Genomic DNA, 16,020 nt, shown 5'->3' on the forward strand with positions numbered 1-16,020 from the left:
TTGACGGACTAGGAAACTATTTGTTTTGATAAGAGTGTTGTAATTTCTACATACACTATTCCAGAAGTTTGAGTGTGTGTGAGATTGAGTTTTGTGTCTACATACACTATTTGTTTTAAATATTTTTCTTTAAAACTTGAAAAAAAAGGGTTGCAGAGGAATAGAAGATTTGGGGAAGACGAAGTTGTAAGAAAAAAGCTATTTTGGTAACTTCAACGGTATTCCATTCCTTTTTTAAATAAGTAAAATAAAAAATCAAATCAAATGAGGTAATAAGTTTTGCATTCCATATTTTCATTACATTCTTATTCCCATTATCATTCTCATTACCATTCGAATTTTAGTTTTGAACCAAACATGCCCTTATTTTCTATGGTATGTATTATGTCCAAATAAAAAAAAATCAATCTAATAAAAAAAAACAAAAAATTGGCTACGTAAACCACCTTGACTATAGGAATTGTAAATTAGCCAACCTTTGGTAAATACTTTGTAAATAGTCAATTTGTATATGTGGCAGCCTATTAACTACATTTTTTACATGTTTGATTGAGTTAAATAAGTTTTTTACTAATCTGTTAATAAGTTAACTTGACTATTTACAAGAAATTAATCAAAGTGGGTTATATTCCAATTCACTGTAACCGCGTGCATATGTAACTTAATAACAAAAAAAAAAAAGAGTAGGAAGTGACATCTCAAACTCAACCCGAGTCAAATCCAAAAATTTAATAGTAGAGAAAAAATATAATAATACATTCCTGGTTGTACTTGTACATTCCCCCTGGAAGTAAGTAAAAGAGTATAAATATATATTTCCAAGTTCCAACAAAAACCTGCGTATGGTACAGAGCATCAACATCACTGAAAATTAGAGTCACAAACTCCGATCCTTGTTTCGCCTTCTCTTCGCTATTTTCAAGTCTCGCTCATCGCAACAAATCGAACAATGTCTCTCCCAAGTCTCGGCAACCTCAAGTTTACCGTTACTTCATCGTCAGGTTTCATCTCTCTCTCTCTCTGAAAAAATAGGCACCCAATGTGGAGTTACTGATCACTCACTGTCTTAGTCATAGTTCGCCCTTGTTCATAGTTGGCCCTTTTCGGAGCGACTCTTGGCTTGTGGCTGAGTGCAAATTTATCGCTGTGGTTTCAGTATGATCTTATTCTAGTTCTCTCTCTTTGAACGATTCTCAAGGTATATGATTACACGCTTTATAAGAGCTCGAAATTTCGTGTATTCTTTATAAAATTCTGTGTCCTTTCTTGGACGATCGAAAATTCAAATGGCCATAAAGTTTGTGACTTTATCGGGGGATTGGTGTATCTGACGACAATGTAATTTTGTGGGGAATGTATAAATGTAGTTTTTTTTTTTTTTGTCAAGCCGAACAAACACACCCAAAGGGTTCCTATATGGTCAATATATTCGTTAGTCATAACAGAATTTCGTATAAAAATGTTTTGGATCCCCACTACAAGTTCAAATTTTGCAATCTGTAGTGAGATATGAGAGCAGAGAGTGTATGTGCGATGAAATGGTATTTAGTTGAGTTTGGAAGATTGTGGTCTCTACTCTACACGAGTGATTCATTCAGAGCACTGTTATTTCTGTATGGCAGCTTTTCCAGTGCAGCAATTAAGTGAAGCCAGAAGAACGAACCCCGCTGAATTGGTATATCTCCAAACACATGTGGTTCTGTAATGTTTTGCCTTTTATTTTATTGATGTAGTTCGATAGTATTTATATGCCTTGTAATGCATGCGCAGAGATTTGAGGAGACAAAAGACAGAATAAAAAAGCTTTTCAAAAACGTCGATCTCTCAGTTTCATCTTACGACACTGCGTGGGTGGCGACGGTGCCATCTCCGGACTCTCCACGGGACCCGCTTTTCCCGCAGTGCCTGAATTGGTTGCTCGAGAACCAACTCTCCGACGGGTCGTGGGGTGTCTCCGATCGCCGGAAAGACGCGCTGCTCTCGACTTTAGCGAGTGTCGTTTCTCTAAAGCGTTGGGGTGTCGGTGGAGATCAGATAAACAAAGGTCAACACACATTTTCTGTCTGTTAATAATATAATAAGCTATGTGGAAGCGTGATTTTGTTAATTAGAAATTACCATTTCTTGTGTCATCCTAGGTCTGCTTTTCATTGAAAACAACTTGGCTTCGGCGGTTGATGAGAACCAAGGCTCTCCGATTGGATTTGAAGTAATATTTCCTACTATGATCGAGCGTTCAAAAGAGTTGGGTTTGAATTTTTTTATGGAGCCGTCGATTTTCAATGTGATGGTACAAAAGAGAGAGACACAGCTGAAAAGGTTTACTTTATTTTTTATCGCTGTATTAATACCTAGTCCCATTACTTTCTCTGATTCATTGGTGTTGGAATGAAATATGGTCTAGGAAGAGGTGAAATAACAAGATTACATGCTATTATTGAGTATTTATTTATCATATGTAGAGCTTACGGGAGCGACTCTGAGGGCGATCAAGCCTTTTTAGCATACATTTCTGAGGGGATCGGAAAACCACTTGATTGGGAAAAGATCATCAAGTACCAAAGAAAAAACGGTTCCCTATTCAATTCACCGTCCACCACCGCATTTGCTCTCACAAACCTCAAGAATGATGATTTCCTTAAGTACCTCTTTTCCGTCTTAGACAAGTTTGGGAATGCAGGTTGGTTTATCGAAGTTTCTTAAGTTTGAATTAACATATTTTAAAGTTTTGATGTATACATTTCTCTTTCTTTTTCAGTTCCAGCTGTATATCCTCTAGATATATATGCACGTCTATCCATGGTTGATAGCCTCCAAAGGTTGGGAATTTCCCGGCATTTCAAAGAAGAGATCGGCATTGTGCTTGACGAAACATACGGGTACCTTTTTTATTTTTATTTTTTAGAAATGTAATGTTTCACCAATCTGAAAGCTTAAAATTAAATAATTTAACAGATTCTGGCTTCAAGGGGATGAGAGCTTGTTTCTAGATGCTTCAACATGTGCCATGGCGTTTCGTTTATTACGTGTAAATGGATACGATGTTTCTTCGGGTATTTACCAATTTCAGGAGACAAAATGCTTGGTTTGTTTTTTCTTCTTAGACATGCTTTTTGAAAGAAAAATATTTTGTGATGTAGATCCGCTAGCTCGATTTTCGGAAGATAATATTGTGAACTACCTTGGTGGAAATATGAAGGATTTTCTCGCAATATTGGAAGTATTTAGGGCATCAGAGGTTCTCATTCATCCCGGTGACTCAGTCTTGGAGAAACAAAAGGTCTGGGCAAGTGATTTTCTTAAGGACAAACTCTCCGGTATTTCAACTGAGGCACTTGACAATCAGATCATTCAGGAGGTAATACTGAATAAACGTGAGGTTGTGACGTTAATAAGTTTAGTTGAGCTTAATCAAAATGTTTTTCATTATTTGTCTCAGGTAAATGAAGCTTTCAAACTTCCATATCATGCAAGCTTGGAACGACTATCGAGCAGGAGAGCCATTGAGCATTACACTGCTGATAGGACCAAAATGCTAAAAACTTCATACCGGTATATATTTTTAGAAATTGTTTTAAAACATTATATTTGTAGTGCAGTGTTTGATACGGTACACACTCGTTGTTTCAGATCTTTGAATCTCGGAAACAAAGATTTCCTCGAATTGGCCGTGGAGGACTTCAACAATTGCCAATCCATACATCAGGAAGAACTCAAAAACCTCGCCAGGTGTGTTTTCCTTGAAAAGAAAGTAAATTATACTAAATTTATCAAGAACATCCACATTCACTGTTAGAAATCAATTAGAGTATAGTAAAATACAAAAAACAAGAACTTACCGATATTTGTGGAAAACCCAAGCAGGGAAGAAAACAAACCACCGACAAAGAAGAGGAATTCACCTTGTCGAAAAACAGTTTACAATTGGAGAAAGTATAATACACCAGAGGGAAAAGTAACAAAATCCTTTTGAGCAAAAAAAAAAAATCCTAGGCAAGCTTTGGGAAACTGTAACAGTCTGTACTGTTAAAATCATACTTGTCGCACTTCAACCCTGATCAAACCCATTTTGGTCACCATAAATCTAACAATCACAAAACTGGAACTCGTATATGTTTCGTTGTTGATACACCGATTAGAGGGGTTTTTTTTCTCTTTCTTTCTTTCTAAAGCCCGAGCTTTTAACTGTGGGGAGCCAGGTGGGTCGTTGAGAATAGATTGGACAAGCTCAAGTTTGCAAGGCAAAAGTTGGCTTACTGTTACTTCTCCGCGGCCGCTACTCTATCTGCTCCCGAATTATCGGAGGCTCGTATTTCGTGGGCCAAAAACGGAGTACTCACAACAGTCGTTGACGATTTCTTCGACATTTTTGGCTCAGAAGAGGAAATGTCGAACCTCATCAATTTGGTTGAGAAGTACGTTCCAGGTGGCTTTTTATTTGTTTTAATTGTTTGTTGAATGTTGAACGCAGTTGATTGTGTTTTGGAATACACAGGTGGGACATAAATGTCGATGAAGATTGTTGCAGTGAGCAAGTTGAGATTATATTTACAGCCCTTCAAAGCACGATCTCTGAAATGGGCGCCAGAGCGCACGTTTGTCAAGGACGTAGTGTTACGGAGCATATAATCGAGATTGTGAGTCGGTCTTCACTTTATCGGCTCATAAATAAAGTTTGTTTGTGAAAACATCGATGAAGAGCAAAGTGTGTATGATTTTGCAGTGGCTGGATTTGTTGAAGTCTATGCTCAAGGAAGCTCAATGGTTGAAGTCCAAGACGGTGCCAACAATGGATGAGTATATGAGAAATGCCCATGTATCGTTTGCCCTGGGACCCATTGTTCTCCCGACTCTTTACTTAGTCGGGCCTAAGCTTTCCGAGAGTCTCAAAGGCCATCCTGAGCTTCACCGTCTATATGAACTCATGAGCAGTTCTGGGCGACTTCTCAATGATATCCAAGGCTTCAAGGTAAAAACAAAAAACAATTCTCACTCTTTAAGACAAGGGTTAGAAAGTTGTCTGTTCGAGATGGATATCGGCGGGTGAAAGGCACTTGTTCCATTTTATTATGGAAATTATCTGCCAATCATTTGCTTTGTTTTCTCATTTCATTGGTTGATTTTTTGTTGGGTGTTGCAGAGAGAGAGTGATGAAGGGAAACTGAACGCCGTGTCACTAAGTATGATTCACGGCTCAGATGGCGTGAGTGAAGAAGAGGTGATGAGGGAGTTGAAGGGCTTGGCGTGTGATCAGAGGAGAGAACTTCTGAGGAATGTTTTGGAGGGGAAAGATGACGTCATCCCAAGAGCCTGCAGAGACTTGTTCTGGAATATGAGCCAAGTGTTGAACCTTTTCTATGCCAAAGACGATGGCTTTACCTCAAACGAGATGATCGGTGTTGTCAAGGGGGTCATTGAAGAACATGTTCTTCGCTCCGATTTATAATTGTAATTCTTCGCTCCGATTTATAATTGTAATTCTTCTGAATCACTGTCTATTTTTCTCCGCATTTTATTCCTTGGTTTCAAGTTTCAACTGTGTTGGAACATTTTTTTGTAAGACAGTTGAAATAAAATAGCACCATCCTAAATAAATACTAGTGATAAAGCGTTAATGGCTCAGTGTGTAAGGAGGATGACATAGATTTCAGCATTCGTCTTTTCCTATCTATGTCAACACCTAACACCGTTCATTTGATAAATTTAAATAAATAAATAAAAAAGAGTAGCAGAAGCAGTCTAAAAATCAGAGGTACACAAAACTCGGAAGGTTTAAGCAGTCAAAACATTCCTCATTCCCATTTGGAGTATTGACTTAAAATGCTCTCTTTTCATAGGACACCAACCCATGGATTCCACCTTCCACTTGGGCTGCTCCGGTCCGGACCTACACAACAAGTGAGCGCCGAAATAAATAAAAAGGTTCCAATGTTTAGAGAGGAATGGGAAAAGCGCGCAGTTGGTACCTCGAGCCTCAAGGTGTGAGAGTTCAAGAGTTGGTGAGCAGATTGTATAGACGAAGCGCCCAGGTCTTGGAACCCTTGCTTCACGGCTTGCATTGTATATGGAATGAACTTCATCACAGAGCCTTTGTCGGCCACCTTTCCAACCACTCCTTGCGCGATTTTGAGTTTCTCTTTGTCGCCCAAATACCGCGCATCGCTCCCTTTAGTCATTGCTTCCAGAGATCCCATGCCTCGGTACTTTTTCACTCGCTGCCCATCCTAGAGTAACAAACAAGAGGAAACAAATATATTGGCACACCCAGATAGAAATAGAAAATGGAATTGGCGTTGCTGTGGTTACCTGAATCTCATAGGTTCCCGGAGCTTCGGTGCTTCCGGCTAAGAAGCTCCCCATCATGACCGTGGAAGCCCCAAGAGTCAAAGCCTTGACAATGTGGCCAGAGTTGGAGATGCCACCGTCAGCAATGACGGGAACGCCACTGTGAGAGGCGACCTTGTAGACGGCTGTGGCCTGGCCTCGGCCGACGGCGCAGACCTCCTGAGTGGTGCAGATGGAGCCGGAGCCCATGCCGACGCGCAGGCCGTCCACCCCGGCCTGGATCAGATTCTGAGCCTGGGCCACGGTCACAACGTTCCCTCCGACCACGTCGAGGCCCGGGTGGTTGAGCTTCAGGTGCTTGACCAGCTCGATCTGGTAAAGGGAGTTGCCCTGGGAGCTGTCCACCACCACCACGTTGGTCCCGGCGGCGACCAAGTGCTTCACCCTCTCCCTGTCCTCCGTCCTCGTCCCCACGGCCGCTCCCACCATCCACTCCCCGTCCGGCCCCACCGTCCCCCCCTCGACGACTGGGTGGGACTTGGCGGCGGCGACGAGGGCGGCCTGGTCGGCGGCGGGGAGGTTGGAGTGCACGAAGCCGATGCCCCCGAGGGCGGCCATGGCGGCGGCCATGGAGGACTCGGTGACGGTGTCCATGGGGGAGGCCACGCAGGGGAGGGAGAGGGCGATGTTCCGGCTCAGCCGGGTCTCCAGGCGGACGGCGTCGGTGGGGAAGTCGATGTAGTGAGGGAGGAAGATCACGTCGTCGTACGTGTACGAGTACCCCTGACTGAACAGCCGCGCCGCCGACAACCCGTCTTCTTCCATTTCGCTTTTTAGGGTTTTCAGGAATCGATTGGGAGAGAAGACGACAACGGAGTAAAAGAAATATTGGAGGGAATCATCTTACCTCTGCTCCTACTTCATATATATATACGAGCAAAGGCACGATTAACGACTCAAAACAATCCACTCACGTGTTGACACGTGGCACTTCGTTGTCACGTGTCAACACGTGAGTGGATCATTTTGAGTCGTTAATCGTGCCAAAAATCAATTATATATATATATATATATATATATATATATTGGCAGATCACCTGCGGTCAAGTCCATGAAAAAGAATAGAGAGATTATTTATTTGTTCCAAACCAAGGATTTAAATGCCGTTTTTTCGAACTTCCTCGTTTACGGAAAACCGAACAGAAAAAATGTGGAAAAATGACAAATAAAATGCGGTTTTCGGTAGAAAACCGACGTGCTGACGGAAAACGAACAAAAATAATGTGGCGAAACGTTTTCAATTTTGCGCACCTCTGGTTTGTGTTATTTGATTTCATAGAAAAGAAGAAGAAGAAGAAGAAATTAGTCGATTTTCCGTGGCTATGAATTTCTTGGCTCCGGTTGAATTGAAGGCGTTTTTCTTTTTCAATTCGAACAAATCGATGCTTAAGATTCTAAGTTTTGCTTCAAATTAAATTTCTCTCTGAATTTAAAAAAAAAATTCTCTCCGAGTTCTTTTATTTTTTTCTTTATTTTTAAATCTTTTACGGTATTTTTTTTTATAAAATATATAATTAATGTTTAGAGAAAATGGCGGCGTAAATACTTAAAGTCTTCCTATGGACCTGTTTACTACTCAATTTTTTTTCGGCGGTTAATATACTTATTGTTTAGTTTCAGTGTCACCGTTACTACCTACCTTAAATCAAGGTTCAAATTTAACAATCATTTCCTATTTTATTTTTTGTTATCCGATAATAAAAATAAAAATAATAGACAAAAAAATATTTTTTCGAAAAAAAAGACACAATCTTTCTTCTTCTTCTTTTCTATTCTTCAATTCTGAACAAATATAACGACATAAAAAAAAACTAATCGTCATCCAACCCATCCGCCAAAGCGTCTCGGTAACTATAATAAACTTCCTTCTCTCCCTCCTTCACGTCATCGTCGAGGCCAAAGAGCTTTTCGTCATCCTTCTCTTCCGCCGCCGCCGCAACAAAAATCTCGCTTGCAACTGAAATCTCTCTCACTGTAGAAGCAGATCCACGTTCTCAAAGCTTCTCCAGTGGTTAGTATCCTTCCGAGCATTGGACTCCCTCTTCGAGTCCGCCGGACATGGAAGAAGAAGGTTTGACTGGTCTCTTGAATTCCATTTCCTTCATCCTCGATTCACTACTCGGTTGCGCGACCTTTTCCAATGTGTCTGTAAGATAATTATTGAATATAATGAGCTGAAATCATCTGAGAATTATTGACCAGACTGTGGATATTTTTACATGAAATTTGGACAACACGTCTTCTTTTTTTTTTTTTTAATTTGTTCTTCCATCTTGAATGATTTTTATTTATTTTTTTATGATGAAGTTCCCTCTTGGACGTTTTTAATTAATTAAATTATTATTTTATTATAAAATTATATAATTGATTAACATAATAGTTATTAATTCATTTTTATATATAAGCCATCCACGTGTCATTCCTTCAAAATATAACGCTGTACGTAATAATGGCAACACTGAAATAAAAAAAAATAGGTATTTTAGCCGATTAGAAAAAAAATATTAGGTAGTAAACTATATCCAAACGAAATTTTTTTAGGTATTTATGTCGACATTTTCCCTAGTGTTTAATTGCTTTTAAAAAATAATGTTAACTTGTTTTAAATCTTGGACCTCCGCGTGTCATTTCATTCAAACATAATAGCACGAGTAGTAACGGTGCAACTGAATGCAAATAATATATATTTTATTCGCCGATAAAAAAAATATTAGATAATTAAGTGTATCTAGTAAAAAATTTTAAGTATTTATGTCGCTATTTTCTCGTTTTTTATTATATGGTAAATTTTATGTCATTTAGTAAATAATAGAGACGAAGAAAACACGAGAGAGAGAGAGAGAGAGAGAGAGAGAGAGAGAGAGAGAGAGAGATTAGCTGTTTAAATTCAAGTAAAAAAAAAAAAGTATTGAAGTTCAACTTTGATATTAGTATTACTGATGTATTTTTTTTAAATACTTCTCTGGTTCTTACAGTTATGATATATAATAATAACTTTTTTGCAAAATAAAAATAATAATAATAATTACTAGTTCAGTTCAGTGACATCCTGGCTTGGTGGACGGAAGAATGACGGAAGGAAGCTATTCCGTCAGTCTCGGTAAAGGCAGAAGGAATTCCGCCAAGTGTCGGAAGCGGGACAGAGGCGTCGGAAGTGGGTCAGGAGCTGTCAAGCATTTTATTTCCGTTGCTTTGTTGCTTTATATGTCCATTTTCTTTTTCCTTTCTTTAGTAAATTTTGATCCAAAAATTCCACGGTCGTCAACGGACGAACAAATAGATCCCTCTTCCCAGATCAAAAATATATACACATGAGTCACGACTAGAACGCTAGATTATTTGAACGTGTATTGGAAACGAAAATTTCATCTTAGTGTTCTAATTGTTTGTATATGTTTTGATTGAGAAGATGGATATGTTTGTTAGTCTGTGAACGACTGTGGAAATCTTTGGATTAAAATTTACTATAGTTTTGGGTAATCACTAGCGTGATTTATATTTGACAAAAGATAACAAAGTTTTTGTAAGGCTACACTGTCCAAAATTCTCGCATTTAACGCAGGGGTGTGAACATTGCTAAATATAGCAGTGTGTTCATAGAGCTGACGAAAAACATGTGCTCTCAATTCGTAGACGTTATCCATGTGCGAACATGTATAATGTTAATATTCGTACACAATTTAGAAGAATAAGAATTGTTTTGAATTTTTTCAATTTTTTTTTTGGGAACAGGTCGTCGACACAGTTGGAGGTACCGCTGCTACAGAGTACTTCGCCTATGAGAGGGTATTCGATGTTAGATTAATGTATATATAATACCCAGTTGTGATTTTGGTGGAATTTTCCCCCATATAAATACTGATTTGATGTTTATTTTACTCATAATGTAAATATAAAGCATAACGATCACTTTGTAAATGGTTTACTGATTCCTATACTAATACAATTAGCCGAACTTAGGAAAAGCATGCCACATTCAATCTCTAATATGTTTTAAGGTATTTTATTTTCGTTTTTGGGCTATTTCTTTAACTCCGAGGTCAATTTAATTCAGCAACTCTCTGGCTGAAACATTGAAAATCTAGAATCGTTACACTTGATACATTTTAATAAGAAAAAAAAAACGGGAACGAAAGGTAAAAAACAAATGGATACAACAAACAAGAAGCAGAACCTTTGCTTAAACAATGGAAAAGAAAGAGTAATCATATTTTTGTCTTTCCTCTTCTAAGCCTTTCAAGATCTGTTTCGGCATCGTTTTAACTGTTGCCTCAACTCTTCTCTGAACGCCTATAATGTGTCACAAAATTGCCTGAAAATGATTTCTGAGCCTTACCTCCGGTGACCTGCAAAATAAATTTACACTCTTCTTCTCGACCTTTTTGCTTACTCTCCTTGCGTGCATATTGTGATTCCGAGCTCACCGTTCTTGATATTAATAGTTTGTTTATCTCAAAGTTCTTATCAATTATTATTTACATCGCTATTATAATTCAATAAAAAGAAAGACTCCGCGTCATATTTTGATTATTCTTTTGTTCGTTTCGATTATTTGTATTTCATCTATTTCCTTTCTCAATTTGGATTTGATCTCCTAAAGAAACTTTGAGGCCCATTAAAAAATTTAATCGGACGTTTTTTTGTAAATGTCAAAACTGTTTTGAGGTGAATTCTCGTCATCAGTAAGCTGAGCACGCTAGATAATAAATAACATAACATACATATACAAATAAAAAAATCAACAAGTATTTTTTGTGCTTATAAATTTTGTACCAAGCATTAGGGCGGCGCAAAAAAACCGTAAAAACCGTAAACCGGACCGGACCGGTGATTTTTAAACCGCCGGTCCGGTTTAAAACTGTTTTTTTTTCCCGGTCCGGTCCGGTCCGGTTTACTCAATGCAAACGGTCCGGTCCGGTTTTTTTTTTTTTTAAAACTGTTAAACCGGACTGGACCGGTTTATTTATAAAAAAAATAAAAAAAATAATTAATATTCATTGACCATATTATTACTAAGATAGCTGGTACAAAACGTATATGAAATGATCCACATACATAATAAATTTGTATATATAATATTATGCAGACCGTACATACGTTCTCATGTCAAAACCTTTTGATTTATCTTTAACATATTATTATATATAGGAAACTATTTTGCTTACGTTTATTGCTATGAAATATAAATAGGGTTTTCTCATATTTATAAGCATATACTCAAAAGAATTATATATATATATATATATATATATATATATATATATAAAATCAAGTGTGAAATGCATATATTATTGCTTAAAAAAAATGCATTATATTATTCATCCATGAGAGCAAAATAAGTATTATATGTTTATGATTTGAATCTTTAAAAAAAATTATACTCCTATTGTAGAAAATGATTTACGATTCTAAACCATACACTTTAAACATATTTGATGATGATTTAGTTTTTAACCATTATTATTTTTAAATAAAATTAAATCTAAAGTTTCCATCATATTACACGTCAAATAGATTTAAAATAAAAAGTAGTATGTATTATTTTATTAAAAAAAAAATTCCAGGTAAATTCACCCTCAATGTTAACATCTTTCATTTTATATATTCTTTTTTTTTCCTCCCACATTTTCTACATTCATATCAGTCTTTTTTTTTTTTTCTTTTCTTTTTTTGATTGATTTGTAGTAGTCTTCAATTATATCTTTGAAAAGGGTAATATTGTAAATATGTTTAAATTTCAGTGGCATACAGATGAGAGACATGGACTTAAGGTGATTCGATATGAAATAATGACAGGAAGCCTTCAAAATAAAATAAAATAAATGATGACAGGAAAAAACGTAAAAGATAGAGAGAGAGATAGAGAGGACGAAGAAGATAACTCACGGAAGATCGCCGATCTAAGGTGAATCTCCGACATATATTCTCTTCTTGCGGTCAGATAAATGCTTGAATTAGTTTGCAGGCTCTGTTGATTATTGTTCTGAATGTTTTGGGTCGCAAGGGTTTTGAAATTTTGAGAGAATTGGGGTTTTTGAATTAGGGTTTAAATAAATACATGATTTTTATAATTTTTTTGGGGTTTTGACTTAGGAAAATTGGGGTTTTCTTCTGATGGAATTCGATTTCTCTACATGATTTTACAATTTTCTCCGAATTGTTTTCCTAATTTTTTTGTTTCTTCTCCGTCAAATTCGTTAGTAAGATGTTGGAATTTTTATCCTAATTTTTTGTTTCTTCTCCATCGAATTCATTGGTAAGGATGTTGGAGGTTTTATCACATTACTTCCTAAATTCATTTTTCAATCTTCTGCATGTCCAACTTGTTTTACATTATAGCTTATACATTTGACTATCCTTCATATGTTGTGTTATGTTGATTCATTTAAAGGAAAAAAATTGTTCTTATATTGTTGGTGCTGAATCTGATTGGAACAAAACAATTTTTCATATAAAAAAAGTGTGCTTATAAATTTTGACTATCTTTGATATGCTGTAATCTTTTGATTAATTTTTTCTTCGATTCCTTTACATATTACATATGTTATGTGTGTTAATGCTAATCAAGAGAACAAATTAGAGGAAAATATATCATATCTTTATTTTCGAGAAATAAGAGGAAAATAAATTTTGAGTGGTAGTAGCATAATGTAACAACTATCTTTCTAGACTGACTAATAAGAAGAAATGTTTGAAGATGGTGGGGTTTGTATATTGGTGCAGCTACACAACAGTGATAGTGAGATCAAGAAAGGAAAAGTTAAAGTGGTTGTTTAATTTCTTCGTAAATTTGGTTTCTCTGTAATGTGGAGTTAGGGTAGGATTGATCCATTGTTTATTTTGGGGCTAGTGTGGGTGTGTATATATATTGTTTGAATTAAAGAATATGTCTGGGTGGAGTTGTGGTGTGGTTGATCGATTGTTTATTTTGCGGTTAAGGTGTGTATATATATAGTGTTTGTATGTATTAGAAAATATATGGGAATTGAGGATACGGAAAGTCATTCGGAATGTGTCTAGAAAAGTCCAGATAAAGTTCAGCTAATATTTTTTTGTCTTAATGGTATAAATGTAATATTTACAGTTTCAAAAGACAAATCGTCAGTTATGTAAAGTCAGTCTAGAAAAATCTCGAACCATCGAGTAGTGTAAGGTACAATTGTAATTTTTATTTTATTTTATTTTATTTTTAGTTGAATGGCAAGTATTGTAATTATTATAAATTTAAAGGGCATTTTCGTAATTTTCTAAAATCGCGTAACAGTAAAATGAGTCACGGTGAACAGTAAACCTGCGCTTTCCTTTATATATATATATAATAATGTAATGTATGTTTATATATTGGTATAAAGTATACAAGTCAGATAAATATGGATTATAAAGTAATAAATAGTGTTTTTTGGGTTAAAAATGAAAGTATTAAGTTGTAGATTAAACAATATTTAATGGATAAATATTGTATTTTAGAATGCCAGAACCTGTAGCTTAGCGTTTTGAGCGAGGGAGAAGTGAAGCATACAGGATTAAATAAACAATTGAAAAGGAGAAAGTTAGAGTTTACTCGAAAGCATTCAGTCTCCTCTCTCTCTCTCTCCACCACAAACATAGCCACCGCCGTCCGACCTTCCTCCGGAGAAACATGCAATTAACCGTTGAATTCGGGTAAATATATCAGCTCTTATGTTGACCTAATTCTCCGATTTCATCCCCTCTTTTCCTTTTTTATTTAAGATTTACGTTTTTTTGTGTGTAATATAATCATCAATAACTATAATAAGTTTATGAGATTGACCCGTGCGTGTGTAACGAACACGAATTCGGCTTTATACAAGCTTGACAAACAGAATAGAATCAATATTCGAAACTTGTTCATATTTGCAGATCATGTCAAAGTTAGAGAACGGCTTTCATCGTCGCTGTCTTGTACATAATGATTTGAATTTTAATCAATTTCGGATATCTATATTTTTCACACGAAAACATAAAATAAAATAAAAAAATTGGTTATTGCTGGTTTGGTACTGAATATGAACTGTGTTTGTCAAGTTCACTTATCTCGCCCAAATTTCTGTAACTTGTTGATCTTTTTTTTGTATTGTTTTCGTGAAATATGTGCCCTTTTATCTAATGCAGTGGTGGTTTAGATCTCCTTTGTGAATCCGTAAAGATTCATAATGTCGATGTTGAGCTAGAGAAAGAGGCAGAGAAGGTAAAGCATTATTATTAGCTATTCATTGTTCCGTTAATTTTCGGATCGAAGTTTGTAATTCAGCCGATTCCGAATATCTTCACTGTTCTATCTTTCAGCTAACCATGAAAGATTTGCTGGCTTGGGTTCGTGTCAATCTGATCAAGGAGAGGCCTGAGATGTTTATGAAAGGAGATACTGTGTAAGTATGCATTATGATCTGTTATAAATTACATAATAGTAAAAGGGATTTTGTTTACTAGGACTAGTTTAAATCTTGTATTTTCTTTTGCCTTTGAAGTAAAAAAATCACTATTCAAAAACTTTGACAAGCGCTTTTTTTAGATTAGATCAGTCAATTTCAGCTTCTGGGGCTTGAAGCACTCGAGTTGAATTTGATATTTTGAGATTTCTCGTCAAAATTATTAATAAATTTATTTGCAGGAGACCTGGTGTTCTAGTCCTTGTGAATGATTGTGACTGGGAATTGAGTGGTCAGCTAAGCACAACACTTGAAGAGAAGGACAATGTCGTTTTTATTTCGACATTACACGGCGGATAGGTTTTTAGTGTGACAACAATTTCATGCTAATAATCTTACTTTTAGTATGTGTCGTTCTAAAGTATAGGTTTTTATACATTTCACTTGTGTTATTAAAGACCTGTTAGCTGCTCTGGCAGAGATTGAAAAATGCTTCTAATTTAATATACATTGTGTTCTATAATAGACCAATTTCGGTATAATGTTTTTCGTATGCTACGTAGTTATTTCCTTTCACATATCATTTGGCTTGATCAAGAGGATAGCAGAACCACAGATTTTCAGAGTTCAAGAGAGTGAAGAGCGCCATCTGAAATCTTGGTGCTGAAAAAATAGCTATTATTACTTGAAGAATTAGTTCTTGAATGGTACATTAATCAAATTGTAAATAAATATTCCAACCGTTAAGGAAAAATTGGCCATCTCAACTTTGTGCTACAATACACAATAAGATTATTTATAATTTAAAACAATCAGTAATTTAAAATCTACAATTTCTTTCCAGTAGTTAAATAAATTTACTTTGATATTTAATCATCGATATTAAAATTATATATTAACGTAATTATTAAATATGACCCTATGAGATTGATGTGAATATAATATCCAATCATAATTTTGGTGGGAATTTCCCCATATAAATACTGATTTAATGTTCATTTTACTACATAATGTAAATACAAAGCATACAATCACTTTGTAAATGGTTCAAGTTAGCCAAACAAAATCATACCACATTTATTTTTATTTTTATTTTTATTTTTACTTAAAAAAAATCATATCACATTCAAACTTAGAAAAATCACTTTATTTTAATGTTTCCTATACAATTAGCCAAACTCGGAAAATACAAAGGAAATGAAAATGAGAATCCATTGCATTTTTTAGGTCTTGTTTAGATTGAGGAAAATAAGATGGAAACTTTTTTTGATGGAAAATATGATGG

General features: G+C 35.8%; 3 protein-coding genes across 5 annotated transcripts; 2 read left to right on the forward strand and 1 right to left on the reverse strand.

Moving 5' to 3' along the window:
- The first annotated feature begins 802 nt into the window (after positions 1-802).
- Positions 803-5,636, forward strand: GA2 (Terpenoid cyclases/Protein prenyltransferases superfamily protein). 2 transcript variants are annotated; one of them, XM_089602318.1, is made up of 14 exons: positions 803-1,001; positions 1,623-1,675; positions 1,771-2,044; positions 2,139-2,319; positions 2,463-2,680; positions 2,759-2,879; positions 2,956-3,053; positions 3,141-3,358; positions 3,440-3,552; positions 3,631-3,729; positions 4,200-4,415; positions 4,496-4,637; positions 4,724-4,969; positions 5,141-5,636. In XM_089602318.1, the coding sequence occupies exons 1-14, from the start codon at positions 950-952 to the stop codon at positions 5,444-5,446; spliced, it is 2,337 nt and encodes a 778-aa protein (XP_089458444.1). In that variant the 5' UTR covers positions 803-949; the 3' UTR covers positions 5,447-5,636. The 2 variants fall into 2 exon arrangements, with proteins under 2 accessions (XP_089458444.1, XP_089458445.1); XM_089602319.1 differs by lacking the exon at positions 803-1,001 and adding an exon at positions 1,075-1,198.
- Positions 5,566-7,197, reverse strand: LOC149378629 (Aldolase-type TIM barrel family protein). Its single transcript, XM_089602320.1, has 3 exons — positions 6,307-7,197; positions 5,967-6,224; positions 5,566-5,887 (listed from the first exon to the last, which is right to left on the reverse strand). Exons 1-3 carry the CDS (start codon positions 7,108-7,110, stop codon positions 5,816-5,818), a joined length of 1,134 nt encoding a protein of 377 aa, XP_089458446.1. The 5' UTR covers positions 7,111-7,197; the 3' UTR covers positions 5,566-5,815.
- Positions 7,198-12,101: 4,904 nt separating this feature from the next.
- Positions 12,102-15,288, forward strand: LOC149378630 (ubiquitin-related modifier 1 homolog 2-like). 2 transcript variants are annotated; one of them, XM_089604201.1, is made up of 6 exons: positions 12,127-12,250; positions 13,430-13,498; positions 13,813-14,007; positions 14,479-14,554; positions 14,653-14,735; positions 14,978-15,288. In XM_089604201.1, the coding sequence occupies exons 3-6, from the start codon at positions 13,985-13,987 to the stop codon at positions 15,093-15,095; spliced, it is 300 nt and encodes a 99-aa protein (XP_089460327.1). In that variant the 5' UTR covers positions 12,127-12,250; positions 13,430-13,498; positions 13,813-13,984; the 3' UTR covers positions 15,096-15,288. The 2 variants fall into 2 exon arrangements, with proteins under 2 accessions (XP_089460326.1, XP_089460327.1); XM_089604200.1 differs by lacking the exon at positions 13,430-13,498 and having other exon boundaries at positions 12,102-12,250.
- The last annotated feature ends 732 nt before the right edge of the window (positions 15,289-16,020 follow it).

This window comes from Urtica dioica, chromosome 12 (assembly GCF_054948205.1).
Source record: "Urtica dioica subsp. dioica isolate 48M chromosome 12, U.dioica_male_clone48M_v1_H2, whole genome shotgun sequence".
Classification (NCBI taxonomy): Eukaryota; Viridiplantae; Streptophyta; class Magnoliopsida; order Rosales; family Urticaceae; genus Urtica; species Urtica dioica.

Bases quoted from the DNA above. Each gene is read 5' to 3' on its own strand.
- GA2 (XM_089602318.1), top strand. From the start codon at position 950: ATGTCTCTCCCAAGTCTCGGCAACCTCAAGTTTACCGTTACTTCATCG. The intron at 2,320-2,462 runs GTTTACTTTATT...TATCATATGTAG, and splicing joins AGAGAGACACAGCTGAAAAG to AGCTTACGGGAGCGACTCTG. The intron at 4,638-4,723 runs GTGAGTCGGTCT...ATGATTTTGCAG, and splicing joins CGGAGCATATAATCGAGATT to TGGCTGGATTTGTTGAAGTC.
- LOC149378629 (XM_089602320.1), bottom strand. From the start codon at position 7,110: ATGGAAGAAGACGGGTTGTCGGCGGCGCGGCTGTTCAGTCAGGGGTAC. The intron at 6,225-6,306 runs GTAACCACAGCA...TTGTTACTCTAG, and splicing joins CGGGAACCTATGAGATTCAG to GATGGGCAGCGAGTGAAAAA. The intron at 5,888-5,966 runs GTACCAACTGCG...CTTGTTGTGTAG, and splicing joins CTCACACCTTGAGGCTCGAG to GTCCGGACCGGAGCAGCCCA.
- LOC149378630 (XM_089604200.1), top strand. From the start codon at position 13,985: ATGCAATTAACCGTTGAATTCGG. The intron at 14,555-14,652 runs GTAAAGCATTAT...TCTATCTTTCAG, and splicing joins TAGAGAAAGAGGCAGAGAAG to CTAACCATGAAAGATTTGCT. The intron at 14,736-14,977 runs GTAAGTATGCAT...ATTTATTTGCAG, and splicing joins TTTATGAAAGGAGATACTGT to GAGACCTGGTGTTCTAGTCC.